Source organism: Microcaecilia unicolor, chromosome 1, assembly GCF_901765095.1.
Source record: "Microcaecilia unicolor chromosome 1, aMicUni1.1, whole genome shotgun sequence".
Taxonomy (NCBI): Eukaryota; Metazoa; Chordata; class Amphibia; order Gymnophiona; family Siphonopidae; genus Microcaecilia; species Microcaecilia unicolor.
Window position 1 is genome coordinate 231,845,794 of NC_044031.1, and position 21,856 is coordinate 231,867,649.

The 21,856-nt window shown below is 41.8% G+C and overlaps 1 protein-coding gene across 1 annotated transcript in view; it reads right to left on the minus strand.

The window, feature by feature from the left end:
- Positions 1–266: 266 nt before the first annotated feature.
- The window catches only part of MOCOS (molybdenum cofactor sulfurase), a 482,379-nt gene continuing 460,789 nt past the window's right edge, over positions 267–21,856 (minus strand). Inside the window, exons 13-15 of the mRNA XM_030204697.1 lie at positions 16,042–16,180; positions 4,175–4,279; positions 267–1,381 (exon numbers count right to left, since the gene is read on the minus strand). Of these exons, the coding sequence (XP_030060557.1) occupies positions 1,292–1,381; positions 4,175–4,279; positions 16,042–16,180 (334 nt within the window). The 3' untranslated portion in view covers positions 267–1,291. The remainder of the gene's footprint in view (positions 1,382–4,174; positions 4,280–16,041; positions 16,181–21,856) is intronic.

Sequence of the window (21,856 nt, forward strand, 5' to 3'; positions counted from 1 at the left end):
TGGATTCCCAGTCTCCTAGTCTCGTAAGGTCCTCTTGCAGTTTTTTCACAATCCTCTTACGATTTAACAACTTTGAATAATTTTGTGTCATCAGCAAATTTAATTACCTCACTAGTTATTCCCATCTCTAGATCATTTATAAATATGTTAAAAAGCAGCAATCCCAGCACATACCCCTGGGGAATCCCAGTATCTACTCTTGTCTATTGAGAATACAGACCATTTAATCCTACTCTCTGTTTTCTATTTTTTAACCAGTTCTTTAATCCACAATACGACATTACCTCCTAACCCATGACTTTCTAATTTACTCAGGAGTCTTTCATGAGGTACTTTTTCAATTGAAGAGTCAGTTTATCAAATTGCAATACATTGAGATTGATGGTGCATTTTTACCAAAAAAGGAATCTATTTACTAAACTGCATTTAATGCAGTTTATTGGCCAGTTAACACATGCTAATTGGTACTAATGTATCTGTTAATGCAAAACAAATCACGACCATGTTATATAAAGCTTAGCATGTGCTAACGGAATTAATGTGCACTGTATACTAAGAAGCCCATAGGTATAAAATGGGTTTCTTAGCATTTAGTTGCACGCTAAGCTTTAGTAAAAAGCTGTGTCACATGCAAATACATTTAAAGCTGTTTATTATTATGCAAATATGCAACACAACTCTTGCTAATGTTCGTAAGCTACTTTATTTCAGGAATGCTATCTACACTTTCAGAGATGTAGATAACTTTCACTCCCTGAGATCATCTTAAAGGTAGACAAAAAAACATGCCCGCAATTGCAGCAATCATTTCTCTGAGGGGTTAAATTGTAAACCCTAGTGATCTTCCAAACCCTGCAATCTTCTCTTAATACAGCATAGCACCCCGATAGCGACAGCACTCCCTCCCCTGACTTTGCAAGCCCATGAGAGCCTGCTCCAGCACACCACTGGCTGCAACCCAGTTATGTTTTCAGAATTTCTTCTAAGAATATGCATGAGATATAAATGCATGCACTGTCTCCATTGTATGCAAATAGATCTCATGTATATTTATTGGGGTAATCCTGAAAATCCAACTGGGTTGCGGCCCTTGAAGACCGAAGTTGTCCACCTCTGCATTATTATTGTAATATGATAAATTGACTCCTCAGATGGGTGACAGGTTGCCATTATCTTAATGATTATTTCTGAAAGCAAGTCAGCTTTCTTTTGGAAAGGTTTCAGGTAAGGACTTCCAGTGTATCTTCTACTCCTCAGGGAATGCTGCATTTTGATTCCCAGTGTTCTCTTTTCATACAGGAGATACTTGAGTTCCCACTGAAAGTACCGCTGGAAAGGATGAGCATAAGGGATGGTTCATCAGGTACATGCCAAACGTTGTCTGAAACACAGGACAAAATATATCTTCAGAATCACAGATGTGACCTCACATAGGAGACTCCAAAGGCCATTCTCATGGAAAAAAAAATTCCTCATAAATAAAATGACACCCAAACCAACACCCTCACTGTAAACTGATAATATGAGATAACTGATCAGAATAATCATTTTACATTACCGTTAGTGCTGTACCTCCAATCTCCCTCCCCCCACGGCGGTCCAACAGTTCTCTCTCTCTCTCTTTTCTCTGTGGGCAGTGCATGCAAGGCAAACAGGCCTCCTCTGCTAGCCCTGAGAGCCTTTCTAGATCTGTGGCCCATTTCCTCTGATCCAACTTTCTGTTTTCATGAGAGCAGGACATGGCCAGCAGAGAAAGCCTGCTTCTGTTGCTCACTATCCAGGCAAGTTTAGAAAATGGCCAGAGGAGGAGGAGGGAAGGGAGAGAGAGAGAGAGAGAGAGAGAGAGAGAGAGAGAGAGAGAGAGGGAGAGAGGGAGAGAGGGAGAGAGAGGGAGAGAGAGATGCCGGATCACAATGTGGGGGCAACGAAAGGTTGGAGGTACAGTCAGGGGTGTGCTGGTAAATTTTTAACAACAGGCTCTCTCTCCGGGCATAGCCGGCCCTGAAATTTTTTTTTTTTTTGAGGGGGGGGGGGGGGGGGAATACATGCCTCTCTCTCCCTCCCTTGTGCGGGCACGCTAGGCATACCTTTGCCGAGCCCATGGGCGTAGTTTGACTGTTTCATTTGGGGGGGGGGGGGGGCAAAGAATGGGTGGAGCATATTAGCATATCATTTGCATATATACATATGCAAATGAATATGCTAATATGAAGGAAGGAATTGAAATTTACAGGCAAAATATCACAGATGCACATTTCAAAAAGCTGACACATTTCAATTAATAAATTATGAATAAAATACTTTTATCTACCTTTGTTGTCTGATCATTTAGTTTTTCTATTCGCTTTGGTCCCAGTGTCTTCTGTTTTATGCAGTGTCTTCTTTCCAGTAGGCTTCCCTCTGCTCCCCACCCTCCCAGTCCCATCCATCTCTTGCTCCTTCCCTCTGCTCCCCATCCCTCCCAGTCCCATCCATCTTCTGTTCCTTCCCTCTGCTCACCATCCCTCCGTCCCATCCATCTTCTGCTCCTTCCCTCTGCTCTGCCTGACCTCTTCCAATCCCATCCATCTCCTGGTCCATCCCTCTGATCCCCACCCCTCCCAGTCCCATCCATCTCTTGCTCCTTCCCTCTGCTCCCCACCCCTCCCAGTCCCAACCATCTCTTGCTCCTTCCCTCTGCTCCCCACCTCTCCCAGTCCCATCCATCTTCTGTTCCTTCCCTCTGCTCACCATCCCTCTGTCCCATCCATCTTCTGCTCCTTCCCTCTGCTGTGCCTGACCTCTCCCAATCCCATCCATCTCCTGGTCCATCCCTCTGCTCCCCACCCCTCCCAGTCCCATCCATCTCTTGCTCCTTCCCTCTGCTCCCCACCCCTCCCAGTACCATCCATCTTCCCTCTGCTCCCCCCCCCCGCGAGGTCCAAGATGGTGACTCCGTTTACCCCCTCTCTTCCTCCCTCCCTCCGGTGCAGGCAACAGTCTTCAGCTTTTTCAGCATTCCTGGCAGTGGTAGCGATGTACACGCTGCCTTCGGTCTGCCCCGGAAGCCTTCTCTTCAAGTTCCTGTTCCCACCTATGCAGGAACAGGAACTTGAAGAGAAGGCTTTGGGGCAGAGCCGAAGGCAGCGTGTACATCGCTACCGCTGCCAGGAACGCTGAAAAAGACTGCTGCCTGCGCCGGAGGGAGGGAGGAAGAGAGAGGGGTAGACGGACACGCTCCTCTCCGTCCACTTGGCTTCCCTGCCCTCTCTGTCTGCGTCCCGCCTTCCTCTGACATCAGAGGAAGGCGGGACGCAGACAGAGAGGGCAGGGAAGCCAAGCGGATGGAGAGGAGCGCGTGCCTGCATGTGTTGTTTTTTTTTTTAAACTAATGGCGTGGCGGCGCCTCGTCGTCGTTTGGGGGGGCATTGCCCCCCCTCGCCCCCCCCCCAGTCTACGCCTATGGCCGAGCCCACCAGCCAATAAATGGACTGCCACCATTCTCTGCTGCTTGTTTCTGGCTCTGAGCAGCATGATGGAACCTTCTTGCGCTTGCATGAAAAGCCCCAGCCTGATGCTCAGAGTCAGAAACAAGGAGCAGGGAGCAGCAGCAATCTACTTACTTGACTGGTGGGGCCAGCATCACTGCCAGCAAAGTAAAAGAGAATTCAGGATGGGGCCCAAGCCCACATTTTGGGAGTCCGTTGTTAAAGTAGCCATGGGGAGGCCTACTTTAACAACCGGCTCCCAAAATTCTTAAAAACTTAACAAACTTCTCTCGCGAGCCTGGGAGAGCCCCCTCCAGCACACCACTGGGTACAGTTAACGCAAGATTATTTTTGAATCATGAGATTAAATGTGATTAAAAATTCCAATCATCGAACAGCTCTATTTAAAAAAAAGTTATCTTGGTTTTCTGTTTCTCTCACTGGGAAATGAAGCAAACTGATACTGTTAAGCTGAGCACAGTCATGTACTATCTGATATCTGGAGCCACTTTGCTTTCCTCAGGCAAACAAATGCAGCCCTTGCTGTGCCAGGAAATGTTACTAAATTTCAGATGGATTGCATGTGTTCTGTAGGTCATCATAGACAGCTTCTGGTGCAATATCCCACCACAGAGAATGAGGCAGTTCATTGCCCTCTATTATCTCTGGGTCTGAAAATTTAGATCTTCAAAAACTCAAACACTGACCTTTCCACCTTTGTAAGTGCTCAGGGCCTGTAGAAGTTGGTTGCTCCGTTCTCCAGTTTTTTGATTGATACAAATAATCTGGCACCTGGTGCATTTCTTCATGACCTGGATGTGCAACGTAGAGCAGAAGTTAGCAGACAGGCAAATGAATCCTTTTCATGCTTTATGAAACCAATTTGAGGTAACACTATAAGGAGCCGCCTAGTTTTAGGTGGCAGGAACCAATTATGTGCCAGTATTCTAATCATTTATGTGTGAATATGAACATGCATACTTAAATGTCATGGGATAGGAGGCAATATCCTTCTGTGGATTAAGAATTGGTTATTGGATAGAAAACAGAGAGTAAGGTTAAATAGCCATTTCTCTCAATGGAGGAGGGTGAATAGTGGAGTGCCACAGAGATCTTTATAACATATTTATAAATGATCTGGACATCAGAAGCTTAGCCGAAATTGGGTGTCGGAGCAGGTGGAGGAAGAGAGGTTGGTAGTTGGGAGGCGAGGATAGTGGAGGGCAGACTTATACGGTCTGTGCCAGAGCAGGAGGTGGGAGGCGGAACTGGTGGTTGGGAGGCGGGAAATACTGCTGGGCAGACTTGTACGGTCTGTACCCTGAAAAAGGCAGGTACAAATCAAGGTAAGGTATACACATATGAGTTTATCTTGTTGGGCAGACTGGCTGGACCATGCAGGTCTTTTTCTGCCGTCATCTACTATGTTACTATGTAATGAGTGAGGTGATTAAATTTGCAGATGACACAAGTTGTCAAAACACGTGTGGACTGTGAAAAATTGCAGGAAGACATTATGAAACTGGAAGACTGGGCATCCAAATGGCAGATGAAATTTAATATGGACAAATGCAAAGTGGTGCATATTGGGAAGAATAATCCAAATCATAGTTACCTAATGTTAAGGTCCACCTTAAGAGTCAGCACTCAAGAAAAAGATCTAGGTGCCATTGTAGACAATATGCTGAAATCTTCTGCCCATTGTGTGCCGGTGGCCACAAAAACAAACAGGATGCTAGGAATTATTAGGAAAGGGATGGAAAATAAGACCAAGAATACTATAATGCCTCTGTTTTGCTCCATGGTGTGACCTCACCTTAAGCATTGTGTTCAATTCTGGTCACCTTATCTCAAAAATGATATAGCAGAATTAGAAAAGGTTCAAAGAAGAGCGACCAAAATGGTAAAGGGGATGGAACTCCTCCCATATGAGGAAAGGCTGAAGAGGTTAGGGCTCTTCAGCTTGGAAAAGAGATGGCTAAGGGGGGATATAATTGAGGTCTATAAAATCCTGAGTGGTGTAGAATGGGTACAATTGAATCAATTTTTCACTCTTTCAAAAAATACAAAGCCCAGGGGACACTCAGTGAAATTACATCTAAATACTTTTAAAACAAATAGGAAGAAATTATTTTTTCACTCAAAGAATAGTTAAGCTCTGGAAGTTGCTGCCGGATTATGAGGTAACAGCTGTTAGCGTTTCTGGGTTTAAAGAAGGTTTGGACAATTCTTGGAGGAAAAGTTCATAGTCTATTATTGAGATGGACATAGGGGATGCCACTGCTTGCCCCAGGATTGGTAACACAGAATGTTGCTACTAATTGGGTTTCTGCCAGGTACTTGTGACCTAGGTTGGCCACTGTTAGAAGCAGGGTACGGGCTAGGTGGACCATTAGTCTGACTCAGTATGGCTATTCTTATGTTATTATATATGTGCATAAATGGGCAGTTTGCAATTATACAATGTGCAGTAAGTATGTGATGACGTGTACTTTATGGGTGGGTGTTTGGAGGGGTGGAGTTTGACTACAACAATGTTTCCAAAGTCTGGTCCTGGAGTACCCCTTGCCAGTCAGATTTTCAGGATATCCCCAATAAATATGCATGAAAAAGATTTGCATATAATCAAGGCAGTGTACACAAATCAAGTTCATGTATATTCATTGTGAATATCCTGAAAACCTGACTGGCAATGAGCACTCAAGCACTTGGGAAACACTGGGCTACAGCATGGGAAGGCTGTATAATTTCACACATAATTTATAGAATCTTATAATCCATTGTGTGATTTTTTGCGATCTAGGTGTGAGAATTTAATCCAGCTCTATTACTGGTATGAGTGTTCGTGCCTTAAATAAAGGTGCATTTTCAGGTCACTATGCTAGTATTCTATAAAGAAAACCAGGACCTACTTTTGTTTATACAGTAAGATTTAGATAGGCGCTTTCGTTCCCTTGTAGAATTACCCTCATTGGTAAAGAGGAATAACAGTTATACGTTTAAGTGGCAAAAAGAGAAGAAAAAAACTTAAATTAGAAACATATATCAGACAATTAGAATTGTTATATGCTAAATCTCCTAAATATTCTATCTTTCAAACTCTTTGTAAATTAAGATTGGAATAATGACATTCACAGTAAACTTACTAATCACCAACTGATCTCTCTAGGAAGGTTATTAGCTAATTAACTTAAAGGGGAAAAGACTAAATTTATATCTCTTAAAAATGTAGATTCCAACTCCATAGTCACATCAGATACAGGCATCCTCCAACTGTTTCAAACGTTTTATCACACACTTTATTCCTCAGAATTAAAAGTTTCTCCAAATGATATAGATGACTTTCTATCAAAACTTATACTTCCTCAACTGACAAAATTAGAATTTGACAAATTGGAAATTACCTATAGCAGGGCTCGACAAACACTTGGCGCCAGCTCGCCATGGCGCCTAAAAATTATAAAGAAAACAACAGCAAAGGTGACAAGCAAAAAGTCCCAAAACAAGCAGAGTAGTATAAAATCTTTATTGGGTGGTAAAAAGGACTCAATACGAATTGCGTTTCGACTGCTAGGCCTTCATTCAGAGTCTTTACCAAACGCTTGATATATCTGTAGGCAGTGACAATGGTATAAATATTGGAAAAATGCATTGGCTTCAATGGCGTGGAAATTGACAGCAGACTGTCTAATCCATATAATGCACAATACGTGAATATATGCTGCATAAGTAGCAATTGCAAACAGTACTGGATACTGGCAGGGAAAGAAAAATTATATCTTTGTGCCAGGAATTTTGTGTACTTGTGAAGTTTTTTTATTTACATCACCACTACAGCAAAGTAACAAAACAGGGGTGACATGATACAGACATTGAAATATTTGAAAGGTATTAATCCACAAACAAACCACCAAACAGGTCTTCTTTTAAATAGCACAACTCAGCTGAAGTTCACATCATGTGCTGCAGGAGCTTTTGATGTTGGTTGGCGCAGACCAAATCTTTCACTGTCTCAAGTCTTGTGAGATTTAAAACCACGTGGCCAGCATCAGAATACATACATAATGCAATGTGAACTTCAGCTGCATTGTGCTGCAAAGGAAGACCTGCATGGAGTCTGCAAAGCTGAAGCAGGAGGGCATTAGGACTGGGGCAGAATACTGCTGAGAGTACTAGGACTGGGAAGCATGGGATGTGCTGCTGCTGAACAGGAAGAAAACAAAACAAAACAGGAGGCCTCTGAGCTGCTGCAGGGCTCAAGTCCTTGCTAAGTTTCTGCCCTTTTAACATAGACTTCCCGTTACTAATGAAGGAAGTTCATGCTGAAGGAAGGGGTGGAAATGCAGCAGGGCCTTGAACCCTATAGTAACATAGTAAATGAAGGCAGATGAAGACCTGAATGGTCCATCCAGTCTGCCCAACAAGATAAACTCATTTTACATGGTATGTGATACTTTATATGTATACCTGAGTTTGATTTGTCTTTGCCTTTCTCAGGGCACAGACCATAAGTCTGCCCAGCACTGTTCTTGAACTTTCCATATCTATTCAGTTACGATCAGGGCGTAGACCGTAGAAGTCTGCCCAGCACTGGTTTTGCTTCCCAATTACCGGTGTTGCCACCCAATCTTCGCAAAGATTCCGTGGATCCATTCCTTCTAAACAGGATTCCTTTGTGGTTATCCCACACGTGTTTGAATTCCATTATCGTTTTCATCTCCACCACCCCCTGTGGGAGAGAATTCCATGTATCCACCACCCTTTCCCTGAGAAAATGCTTCCTGATATTACTCCTGAGTCTGCCCCCCTTCAGCCTCAATTCATGTCCTCTAGTTCTACCACCTTCCAGTCTCCAGAAAAGGCTTGTTTGTGGATTAATACCTTTCAAATATTTCAACGTCTGTATCATGTCACCCCTGTTTTATTACGTTGCTGTAGGCTGGGCAGTGCTGCACCATGGAGATCCATAACAGCAGACTGGTGAAGCAAATTAAGGGAAGGTGATGGGCTGGTGTAGAAAAACTCCTTGCCCTGGTGCTTTGGGCCAGCAAAGGGGAGGAGATATTCTTCAAAAAGGAGTGAGAAAGAAAAAAGCAAGGGAGAAAAAAGGAAGAGGAAAAAAGAAAGAGAGAACATAAAGAGAAAAGAAAATCGTTAGCATGAGAAATGGAAAAATTGAGCATAAAAGGAGTGAAGCTAGGGAACAAATAAGCTGGAAAATGTAAAAGCAAAGAAAAAAAAGAAGAAGAAGAAGAAAAAGAAATCACAATGCAAATACATGAAAAGAGAACTAACCTGCCTACTTAGAAAGGGGGAGGGCGGGACTAAGAAACATGAGACTGTGGGACTGTACTGACAAGGACAGGGGAAATGAGAGGAATAAACAGGAGGGCTGAGAATTGAGGGGAGGAGGAGACCCAGCATGGACAGGGTGGGATGGATAAAAGAATGGGATGAGAGAGAGGAGTGACCGGGGAGGAGGGGTGAGGGAGAGGAACTGGTGAAAACCTTGTGCAATAAATGCTAACTGAATCAAAGAAGTATATCATCTCTGGCACAGCTGTTCAGGGGACCCTGGCATGCTGCTGACAGTGCACTTGAAAAAGAGGGACAGCTGACTTCTGGCATAACAGTGCAGCGGTGCATTAAGAGCCTAATTTAATACGTTTTCATTTCTCTTGGAAAGAATGGGAAAATAGTCTTAGTGAATTAGGCCCCAAAGGAGTTGCAGCAAACCTCTGAGAGGATGGCCCCTCCTGCTGTTGAGCTTGGATCAGGGCATTGCGGGGTTGGAGAAGGAATGAGATGTCTTGGACTCTGGCGCCCAAGTTTTTGTGCTGGCTCCTAAATTGAAAAAGAATCTGTCAAGGCCTGACCTATAGCATTAGAAGAAGTCTAAGTGATGATTACATCACTTCCCCAAAACAAAGCCCTGACCCCGATGGATTATCCACAGAATACTACAAAATGTTCACTAAAGAACTATCACCTATACTTAAAATGTTTTACTCTCATATTAATGAAAACCATTTTATAACAGGATCCACTGTCGTGGCCAAGATGCTGGGCTCGATGGACCCTTGGTCTTTTCCCAGTATGGCATTACTTATGTACTTATCCTTCATGGAAGAACAAATTATTGTCTCACTAAAACCTGGTAAGGACCCATCATTTGTCACTAACTAAAGACCCTTTTCTCTAATATATCTTGATAGTAAAATTTATGCTACGGTAATAGCTACTAGATTAGATAAAGTATTACCGTCATTGATACACTCTGATCAATGTGGTTTTATGTCTAATCATGCATTCCAGATTATTTTATAATATCCTTTCTCTAGCTCAGAATCACCCAGATAAACTACTTGCCCTCTCCCTGATGAGGAGAGAGCCTTTCATAGAGTACAATGGCTGTATTTATTCTGAGTACTCCATAAATTTGGCTTTATTCAAATGATTCAGTCATGGTGGGGCCCTTTTACTAAGAAAGAGTCCAAGGAGTAGGGTAGAAGGGCTCTTCCAAAGGACCAAGGGAGACATTAGTTCAAAAAGATGATCTTTATTATTATTTTTTTTCTCTTGGTGGTTTTTTTTCTTTTGGTGTTTTTGCTGACAGAAGCCATTTGCACATCTACTGACTTTGGTATCTACTTTACTCATTAAATTTGTACGTTGTCTTGGAAATGTCAACTACCCTTGTACAATGAACATCACTAGACTCCTGAAGCAGGTGTCCCTACACCGAAACACAGCAAACCGGATATTGAATGGATTACAAGGGATATATAGAGAAGCAGTGAACTCATTATTATTATTATTTGTTACATTTGTATCCCACATTTTCCCACCTTTTTGCAGGCTCAATGTGGCATCTATATAACTGTTAACGGTGTTAGCTGATTCTGGTCTGAACAAATACATGGTATGAATGAATGCTAAGTACAAACTAAAGACGGAGGTCTCCAATTTAGGTCATCAGTACGGTGGATTGCATGCAAAGTTAAACGGTTTTGAGACATAAATGACAAGATGTATTACTGACTGTGGAAGGGATAAAGGCACACACAAATGTTTGCGGTATGGTATGTGTGTAGGGTAATTTTAATGCATTTGTATGATTAATAAAAGTTTACTTAATAGATAAAAAGTGATGTGCATTCCCACCGCATGAAATTTTCAAAAGATTTCTAATAGAAAACTTGAAATTCTCAGAAGATAATATACCTCCGCTGAATAAAATATATTATCTTCCAATGAAAAAAATTAAGGAAAAAGAATGTGATATTCAACAGGAGGGAAAAGAACTTAACGTATCAGAACTATTGGAATCTTCCTTGACAGAGTTAACTGAACGCCAAACTCTTCTGGTATCATTTATTTTTCATCAGGATTTGGAAAATGTTAGAAAAATTGCGTTGAGAAACTTACAAACTCCATTTTATGGGAGCAAAATTTGGGTATTTCCAGATGTCACAAAACAGACGCAAGCCAGGAGAAAAGAGTTTTTGGCACTTCGACCTGCAACATTGGCTCTAGGAGCCTCCTTCAACCTGAACTACCCATGTAAATGCAACATCAAATATCTTGGGGTTAAATACGTTTTCTTAAATCCTGAACATTTAAAACAGTTTGTAGCTCAGAAAAAGATAATTTAATACATGTTGTAACCAACAGGTATAATTTGCCTTAAGTAATAGATTTAAAGAGACATAATGTAAAAACTGGTTTCAATTTGGCTAAGCCTTTCTATTTGTTGTATTGTTTTTTTTTTTTTCTTAATTTGAATCTCATCTCCTGAGTAACTGCTTAACCCCCCATCTTATGGTGGTCTAATACAAGTGATATAATTTTTGCTTTAGTATATTATGCTTATATTATTAATATGTACTACTTTACCTATTCAAGATTTAAATGCTTGTGATAAAATTGAAACTGATAAATAAAAGAATAAAAAAAAAAAAAAAGTGATGTGCATTGTTGAAATTATGTATAGTTCATCATTTTACTTTACAATGTGAACCCAGACTGATAACTTGATAAGTGTATACATATTTATTAGGGATATCTTGAAACCCTGACTGGCTGGTGGTCCTTGAGGACAGGTTTAAGAAATACTGAAGCCAAACATACAGTATTGCTGACCATTTGAAGTAGGTTATAGTATATTTCTTTACTTTTAAACATTCTTTATTTATAATTTGCAACATTAATTGACAAGCATATCTCACTTGTTGAAAGAAATACAGGATACTAGCATCAAGATTATAATAAACAAGAAAAATCAAGAAGAAACAAGGATTTGTTTAACCAAATCGTAGATATCCTTTCTTAGACCACAATAAATGGGGGAGAGATCCTAAAGATAGAGAGATTAAAAAAAAAGGAAAAAATTATTACTACATAATAAAGGCCTGACCTAACTTAAGGCCTCTTTTACTAAATCGCGCTAGCAATTCTTGTGCGGCAAATGAGAGAAAGCCTCTTCAATTCCTGTGGCCTTTCTCTCATTTGCTGTGCTGGGAATTGCTAACACGGTTTAGTAAAAGAGGCCCTTAATCCAGAGTCTATTTAACTCAACTCAATTTATTGCTCATCTTGTCTCTGGATAACTTTTTCAAGTCCATAAATGATCTTAACTGTGTAGGACATACTTTACACCTTGTAGATACCGGACCATACATTTACAAGGAAATGCCAACAAAAATGAGGCCTCCAGGGATCTAGTCTCTTCTCTCATGAGCAGGAACTCCTTTCTCTGGTCTTGTGGATCTAGTCACATCTAGATATATCCACAGTCTTTGACCACAAAACAGCGGTTGGGCATTCTTAAAATAAAGTCTCAAAACAGCATTTAAATAGACAAAGGACACCAACAGTGTGGCTCTAGTTGTAACATCTGATAAAGAATTTTCCAAAATTGCAGATTATTTCTAATATCATCATTGTTATCTCCACCCTGGGGTTGAATTTTATCTTTCTCTGAAACCTTAACCAGAGGAGTGACCTCAGATGGCAAATAATAGATCTTATTCAAAGGAGGCAACATTTGAGAGGAATACTTTAAAATGTCCATTAAATACTTTTTGAAAAGATCTAATGAGGTCACTCTAGTGGCCTTAGGAAAATTTCATATCCTTAAATTTGAGCGCCTGTTGAAATTTTCTATCTGCTCCAACCTACGATGTATAATCACATTATCCTTCACTACAGTGACAATAGCATCTTTAATAGTTTTAATCTCAGATTGAAATTGCTGTGCTTGTTCTGAAGATTCCAATTTAAAACTTTCAAATGGCTGTGAAAGAAACTCCATTTTACTTGCAAGTCGAGACGTCTCCTGGGTAGATTTGGAAACTGTTGCATTCAGCTTATTAATGGTTCTCCAAAGTATCTTCAGAGTCACCACTGGTGAGACATCAGCAGAACCATCAAAGCTTTTGTTATCTGCAGGCCTTTCTATGGGGAAGCTTCCCTCACCTCCAGGCCCTTGATCAGTGATGTCTGTGCAGAGCACAGTGGAGGGTTGAATACTTGTGGGGGGGGGGGGGGGGGGGGGGACAATGTTGCGTCCTGCACCAAGGAGCTGGAGGAGCTCTCTTCCAATGCCAAACAGGGCTTCCTCCAGATAAAACCTATGGGGTTCGGATGGCATAGTGGTTTATCGACTGATGGATTGGAGACGTTGGTGAAGGTAAGCTTTTCACAATGCTTTTCGTTTTATAAGATGCATAATTAGAATAGCAGAAACAAGGGAACCTCCAGCAATTCAAACACATAGTCTGCACAGCTGAATGCTAAGCCGCCATATTGGCCACTCCCTTTCATCCGAGGTTATAGTATATTTCAAAGTATGTGAGAACTACAGAATCCTTTGTAGATAATACGTTAAATAACTTAAAAACATTACTGCGAGGGGGGGGGGGATCAGCAGTAGCTCTTTCAGAAACTGATTTACTTAGGATCTTTCCCTATTCTGTGTCTGTGGGCAAAGAAACTAGTAAATCTGTCCCTTAAGATGTCTTGGCAAATCACTGGCAGAAGTCAGCAGTCTCCCTTCTTAAATGTGACAGCCCCCTTCAGAATTAAAGCAAAAAGACAATTGTCTCTTTACCTATCACCTTGGCCTGGTTCCCCTCCAGTCTCTCTCTCTCTCTCTCTAAGACTTGAAAACATAAGAGCAGCCTACACTTCCTGCATCATGTGGCTCAAGCTTAGAAAGAGTTGAATCAGCGTGCACCAGTGGCATAGCCAAGGGTGGGCTTGGGTGGGCCCAGGCCCACCCACTTTGGGTTCAGGCCCACCCAGTAGCAGCATACCTATGAAGTGGCTGGGAGGGATCCCCAAGCCCCACCAGCCAAAAACTCCCAACAAGTGTCCCTCCTGCATACCTTGTAAGTAGCAGTTTTTCGCCTGCAGTGAGCAGTGACATACATACTGCTTGCACCGGCCCCACAGCCTTCCCTCTGATGTATTTCTGCCTAGGCGGAAACAGAAAGTTGCATCAGAGGGAAGGGTGTGGGGCCAACATGAGCAGTGTGTATTAGTTGCTGCTGGTGAAAATCTGCTATTTAAAAGGTATACGGGAGAGGGGGGATGTTTGAGAGACCATATGGCATGCAGGCGAGAGAAGGAGAGACCAAATCACCTGTGGCACAGGGTGAGGTTCTTTTGCCGACCCATCTTGGGCCCAGGCCCACCCAAAATTGGGTGTCTGGCTATTCCCCTGGCGTGCACATATGGGAGACACACTGTGTTAGGCAGCTTAGAAAAACAAACAGCATTCGGGGACATAAAATCATGGGCTCTAGGATGAGCGCGGAGGCAATAGACAGGTGCAATTTTGGTAACCCTGCTTCACTAGTGCCCTTTTGCGGCTACACTGAATGTAAATACCTCACTCCAGCCCTGCATATCAATTCCATTTTCTAGATTCTATCTATAGCATATAGAGATATGTGTACATACTGTATGTAATGTGAAATATAAAAATCACATGTCCATGTACTTAGATCAGTGTTCTTCAAGAAAGGCCCAGTGGCCAAGGGACGCACCTAGAGACCTCTGGGATGGCCTCCTCTGTCTTTCTGGTTTTTTTTTTTTGCTATTCTGTCTCTATTCCCAGGCTCAGGACAGAAAGGGGAAAGTAGATGGGGGAAGAGCTGCATGCTTGAAGGATAAGACATTTCTTAACAGACAAAACAGAAAGCATTTGGAAATGCTCACAACTTTTAGGATACACACCAGTGAAGTTTGAAGTGAGCTGATGGGGCTTTTGCTGTTGCCTTATATACCTGTTTGGCTGTCTATGTGCTCATTCCCAGATTCTGATCTTGTTCTACACAGAAAAACTCCACCCCCAAAGTGTACTGTCCTCTTGGGGTTTTGCAACTTAAATTCATGACAGTGATTTTATGATAAAATTTTAGCCACCAATCTTTACACCATTCCTCAGGCATTGCTAGATCCCTTCTCATGTTTCCTGCATCTTCTGGGGTATGTACCCTCTTGCAGATTTTTATATCATCTGTAAAAAATGTAAAGCTTTTGCCATTCTACAATATCATGAAAGAAAATGTTGAAAAGAAATGAACCCAGGACAGAACCTTATGGCACACCACTGGTATATCTACAACTCTTCAAAATTTGAGTCATATACATAGATGAATATCAGACGATACTCAGCCTGTGGCAACTTTTTCTCATCATAGAAAAGACATATTTGAGGTGAAGCAAGGATATTTTTACCTGCCTCAGGGAGATATACCCCAGTGTATATTATTTCATATTTCTACATGTCACAGACTTAAAAGTGATGTGTTTTATACAGGGGTGGACTGACCATATAGGCAACCAGGCAGTGCCCAAGGGCCCAGAGGCTCTGGGGGGGGGGGGCCCAGTGCCTGTCTTCTCCCCTTCCTGCATCACTATACTACAGCCCCCGAGCCTCAGTGTGCCCTCCCTGGGCCTACTTTGAAGGGCCCTGGTGGTCAAGTGGTCTCTTAGGGGGCAGGAAAGAACCCCACTCTTTCCTGCCCTCTGCTGCTGCTCTGTCCAGCACCACTGCATCTTCAAAATGGCTGCAGCAAGACATCTTGGCAGCCATTAAGAAGAAGAAGAAGCATCAGCGCTAGATAGAGCAGTGGCGGTTGGCAGGAAAGAGTAGGGTTCTTTCCTGCCCCTGAAGAGACTACTATACCACCAGAGCTCTTCAAGGTAGGCCCGGGGGGGGGGGCTGTAGTGTGCAGGGGGTGGTGGTCCTGGAAACAAAGGTGGGGATGGGGGCGAGGGCCCAATGACCCTTTCTGTGTGTGTGTGTGGGGGGGCAATGATGCGTTCTTTAGATTGTAAGCTCCTTTGAGCAGGGACCGTCCTTCTTGGTTTATTTTGTACAGCGCTGCGTAACCCTAGTAGCGCTCTAGAAATGTTAAGTAGTAGTAGTAGTAGTAGTAATGATGCTTTCTGCCCAGGGGCCCAAATCACTGTCAGTCTGTCACCATTAAAATATTGATTTTCCCTTTTGCAACAAATCTCTATTCATAGACAGGGCTACTGCAGACTCTTTGTCAGACCCTACCTTGAAATTCAGGTCACCAATTGAAACTTCAGTCCATTCCTCTTCTTCAAATGGCTTGCTTCCAGTGATCACAAGGTTGGCACGAAAACGTTCAATCAGCCCTTTTATGCGTAATGCCTCTTCTGGTTCATCCTCCTCACTGTTCAATATATTTCCACGTTTGTGGGAGAGAAGAAGGTAAAGGGGACAAAAGGAGAAGAGAATAAGACAATTAAATATTTTACCTTATTTACATAGATATAAAGCCCAGTGCTTGGATTTCCTGGTTAGAGCAATATGAAGGTCCAACTCACAGCCATTTTCGAACAGAAAAAATATCAGAATTTCCAGTTTGAAAAAACATGAGAAGGACATTCTTGCACTGAAAACATCCAAAATGAAACACCTAAAATATGATTGTCAAAAAATCAGTAACAAAAATGTGTGTTGGCATCATTTGTACAAAATGGCCACAGAGATGTTCCTGCAGGGCAGATGGGCAGCCTAGTGGTCACTACTGCAGTGACCAATAGGCTGCCCATCTGCTCTGCAGGAACATCTCTGTGGCCATTAAACAATGACACCCAGGTACAAATTCTACCTTAACTCATTTATATGTTATTGTGAGCCCTCCAGGAACAGAAAAATCCTACAGCACCTGAACTTATAAGACACAAGCTTGCATGTGTCTTATAAATTCAGGTACAGTAGGTATATGCTCCAGGAGGGCTCATGTATTTGTACAGAAATAAGAGTTAAAGTGGAGTTACACTTGAGGTCCCATTGTTCAAAGTCCACTGCACTGACCACTAGGCTACTCCAAACACTTGCTTGATGCTCTATTAGGAATGGTCATAATACCTGAAGCTGTCATACAGCCTGGTATCCGCTTCTTGGGGGGGGGGGGGGGGGGTGAGAGGGGGTCAGTAACCATCGACAGATGAAGGAGGTGTCATGCCTTCATCCCTCCAGTGGTCAGCTGCTCAATCCATGTACCCTGGACGTGGTTGAAACAGGTCTAGATAAAAACATCCTTCTTTTCTTCCCATTTTATTATCCCTGAAAGATGTCAGAATTTTGGGCCTGTCCTAGTTCGGCCCAAAACACACCTCTAACACACCCCCTTGCTATTTGGATGAACTGTAGTGTAAAACGTCCAAATTCTGCCTTTTGAAAATTGCATTTTGGATGCTTTTGGCAGATGGATGTTTTTTGGGCCATTTTGAGACATCCATCTGTTTCAAAAATGAGTACCTAAATTTAGATTCCAAATATTTATACAGAGATGAAGAAGATAATTTGATAAACATTTTCCATACATACAATGCTGATACACATGAAGAAAAGGCCTCTTAAAAAATTAGGTTATACCTAAAAGTACACGTGGTACGGTACGAGTCAATGTGCATTTGCAAATTAGGTGTGCTCAGGGGCACAGTTTGGACAGAGCATGGGCAAAGTTGCTATTTACATTCATATTAAACACATATGCATGTACAGCAGTGTTTCCCAAGTCGGTCCTGGAGTACCTCCTTTCCAGTCAGGTTTTCAGGATGTCCGCAATGAGTATGCATAAAAGAGATTTACATACAATGGAGGCAGTGTATGCAAATCAGTCTTATGCATATTCATTGTGGATATCCTGAAATTCTGACAGGCAAGGGGTACTCCAGGACCATCTTGGGAAACACCGATGTAAAGTATGTGCTAACATTTATATTATTCTCATCCCTATCGTCAAAGACAAAATAATTTTGCAGTAAGACTGATTTACTCACAAAGGAAATTTAATAGAGTGACTCTTTTATTTATTTATTTATTTATGACATTTCTATCCCATATTATCTCAAACAGGATTCAAGTTGTTTAGAAACGGCATAATCAGTGACTTTATGCCATTTGAAGATATTATTTAGACCATTAACATTCCAGGATGCAAATTTCAAAGTGGCCATTCAGATATAATGAAAAAACTCCACCTGATCTGCTCTAGAAAGAAATATTGTTTCTGAGCATTATCATATTAAACATTAGTGTAACTACAGATAAAGCAAATATAGAAAAGAGCAAGAAATGTTAAACATACATAACTGGTAGTAAACTCCTTGAAGACATATGCAATGCTATTAAATTTTCCAGTGATTCACACTCGCGGCAGCCTACAGAGAAAAAGCAACCACCATTTACAACAGATATAGGGAGTCAGCTTACCTTCCAAGATCAAAATATTTAGTAAACCACATAAAAGATATGTGAATTACATAAGAAGTGATGAGGATAAAACCTGCCATTATGTACTGATTACAATAAAGGAGACAGATTAGCTCGTTTTAATATTTTGAATCCATGAGCGAAGAGACTCTGGATCGTTATAAGCGGTTGGTAACTTTCATTTTGACTAGGTAGAAGAGGCCATATTTGGTGCCAAGATTTTTAAAATCTTGCCTCATAGACAGAAAAGATTTGCACTTTGCTGCTGTTGTGGCTGCTATATCTCGGACGATCATGATTTTGTGACCGTGATGAAGGAGTGAAGCTGTACTTTTAGCCACCATGAGGATTTGTAGAGCCTGGGGATAACGTAAAAGCTTAGCCACAATGGGACAAGGATGTTTTTCTCCAGGCTGCATTCTAGATGGCGTACGATGAGCTCTTTCTATTTCTTGTACTGGAGAAAATTCTAAATCCAGAAATTTAGGAAGCCAGTTGGATTAAAAAAAAGTGGTGGTATCAGAGCCTTTAGTCCCTTCTGGAACACTAAGGATTCTTATATTACTTCTCCTACTGCAATTCGCTAAATCTTCTATCTCTTCCCGTAGTTTAGCAATGGTGGCGGAGTTGCACTGAACTTGTGGGAGTCACGATTCCAGATACACTGTATGAGAAGTAAAATCTTCTATGTGTTGTTGAGACAATGCCAGCTGAGAGTGAATATATTCCAACTCCTGTCTCATATCCTTAGATATGGCCATATGGTCCTGCATGAGATCTTTAATCTCCTGCTTTATAGGATCCTCTGCATTATGACTGAAGCCCTGTGTTTCAAATTTGTTTACAGCATTTACTCTGTGTTCTGCAGGCCAGAGGGCAGGGGAATAGTCTAGGTATGGGGTGCACACTGAGGCTTGTCCAGCACACTCCCCCTCCCAAGCAGGTGCATGACCCCCCCCCCCCCCCCAGAGGCAACTGTCACCACAGACAGCAGGTAGCAACCAAGCACATCCTGTATGACCTCATCTGCTGCTTCAGGGAATCCTAAAGCTAGGACAGGGAACATGAGGGCCAGGACAGGGATACAGTCACATGGTACCGGACATTGTAAACCTCAATGCTGGCAATGCTCGGTCATATGGTCCAAGCTTGGTGGAGTTTAAGAAAAATGGAGATCTTGAGGACTGGAAAAACAGAAGGTAGCTGAAGAGGGATGTGAAGGGCAGGACTCTTAAAAAGCATCAAAATTTATCTCAAGAGCAATATATGTTTAGACAGAGGCCCAAAAAGAGTGCAATTGGGAAACTGCAACACCCAGATCGTAAGCTGTGAATAATTTATACGTCTGGTAAAACAAAACTAAAATATCACAGTATATAACCTCACACATCACCTAGATAGTGCTGGTGAGGAGCTGTGTGGGTACCAATGATATGGGAAAATGTGAGAGGAAGGTTCTTGAAGCCAAATTTAGGCTCCTAGGTAGAAAGCTAAAATCCAGATCCTCCAGAGTAGCATTTTCAGAAATGCTCCCCATTCCACACGCAGGACCCAAGCTCTGAAGTCTTAATGCGTGGTTGTGAGGATGGTGCAGGGATGAGGGATTTAGAATTGTTAGGAACTGGGCAACGTTCTGGGGGAGGGGGAGCCTGTTCCAAAAGGATGGGCTACACCTTAACCAAAATGGAACCAGGTTGCTAGCGTTAACACTTAAAAAGGAGATAGAACAGCTTTTAAACTAAAATGGGGGGGGGGGGGGGGGGGAGGAGCTGATAGTCGCCCAGGAGTGCATGGTTCTGTGTGCAGTATCCTTGAAAGATACTATTGAAACAGGAACTTTAGGGAATCCCAATAGAGAAGTTTCAATAATGGTGAAAGAAAACCAGGAATGTTCAATGGGAGAACAGAGTAAAGGATACAAATTATCCCCATTAACTTCAAAGCAGCCTATAGATGCAAGGAAAAAGACAATTTGAAGTGTGTACATACAAATGCTAGAAGCCTTAAGAATAAGATAGGAGAATTGGAGCTTATAGCACTAAACAAAGAGATAGACATAATAAGCATTTCAGAGACCTGGTGGAAGGAGGACAATCACTGAGACACTGTGTTAGCAGGGTACAAACTATTTCTCAATGATAGACTGGATCGAATTGGAGTTCCTCCAGGAACTTGTGCAAACCTTTTTTAAACCCAGATACGCTAACTGTTGTTACTACATCCTCCCAATAAATATAGGGGAAAAACAAATAAAACCTCGTACAGGGAAACTGAACACATCCTAAAAGAAAAAAACCCAATGGGAACAAACAATGAATGAAATCTTTCAAAAAAAATAAAAAACAAATCTTAATACTCAAAAATTTGTATGTAATAAGCTTGCACCCGAAGCAAAAGAGATTGCTTAAACCATTGAAAATGTATTTAGTCCAATAAAATGATATTATCATATTTTCCATTATTTTTTAAATTTGTATTTGTTAATCTATAGTATAGCGATTGAAATATGTCAGTTTTTGAAATTTGCATCTCTTTATATTTGCACAGTACAGGGGGACTGAGGGGTGGGACTGTTCAGGGAAGAAGTCCTGGTACAGGTTGCAGGCAGCTGCCACTGCCCAGGTGAAGACTGCAGCAGACAGGATTTTAAGGTACGGGGGGGGGGGGGGGGGGGGGGGGAAACGCACTGCCTCTAAAAAAAATTTTTTTTTCAGCACCCCCAATCATTTTGAAAAGTTGGCTCTTATGCCCAACATGGACCATGTTTCGCTACTCACTTTTTCAAGGAACCTATATCACAAAAGTCCAGCTTCCACAATATAAGTTTCCTCACTGAAGTTACTTGCACCACCTTAGCAAAACATGGTCCATGTTTGGAGCCTTTATGATTATGGTAGAACATGCTAATTAAAGGATTACCTTGAAATACATTGAAGTGCTTCTGGTGACTTTTTGTGTATGGTTTAAGCAATCCCGCTTGGTTGGGGTGTGAGCTTATTACATATTAACTTTTTGAGAATTGAGATTTGTTTTTTATTTTTCATTTTTGGGGGTTACTACATCCTCCGACAAAGAGTTCCAGAGCTTAACTATTCATTGAGTGAAAATATATTTCTTCCTATTTGTTTCAAAATTGTTTCTATGTAACTTGAGTGTCCCTTAGTCTTTCTGCTTTTTGAAAAAGCAAAACATCGATTCACTTCTACTCGTTCTACATCACTAGGGATTTTGTAGACCTCATTCATATCTTCCCTCAACCATCTCTTTTCCAAGCTGAAGAGCCCTAACTTCTTTAGCTTTTCCTCATATGAGACGAGTTTCAACCCCTTTATCATTTTGACCACTCTTCTTTGAACCTATTCTAATTTTGCTATATCTTTTTTGAGATACAGCGACCAGAACTGAATGTAATTCTCAAGGTGTGGTCACAACATAGAGTGATACAGAGGTATTATAATATTCTTGGTCTTATTTAGCATCTCTTTCCTCCTAATTCCTAGCATCCTGTTTGGGGTTTTTTTTTGGCTACTACCACACACTGGGCAACTCTTAGATCTTTGTCTTGGGTGCTGACCCCCAAGGTGGAAACTAGCATCAGGTAACTATGATTCGGATTATTCTTCCC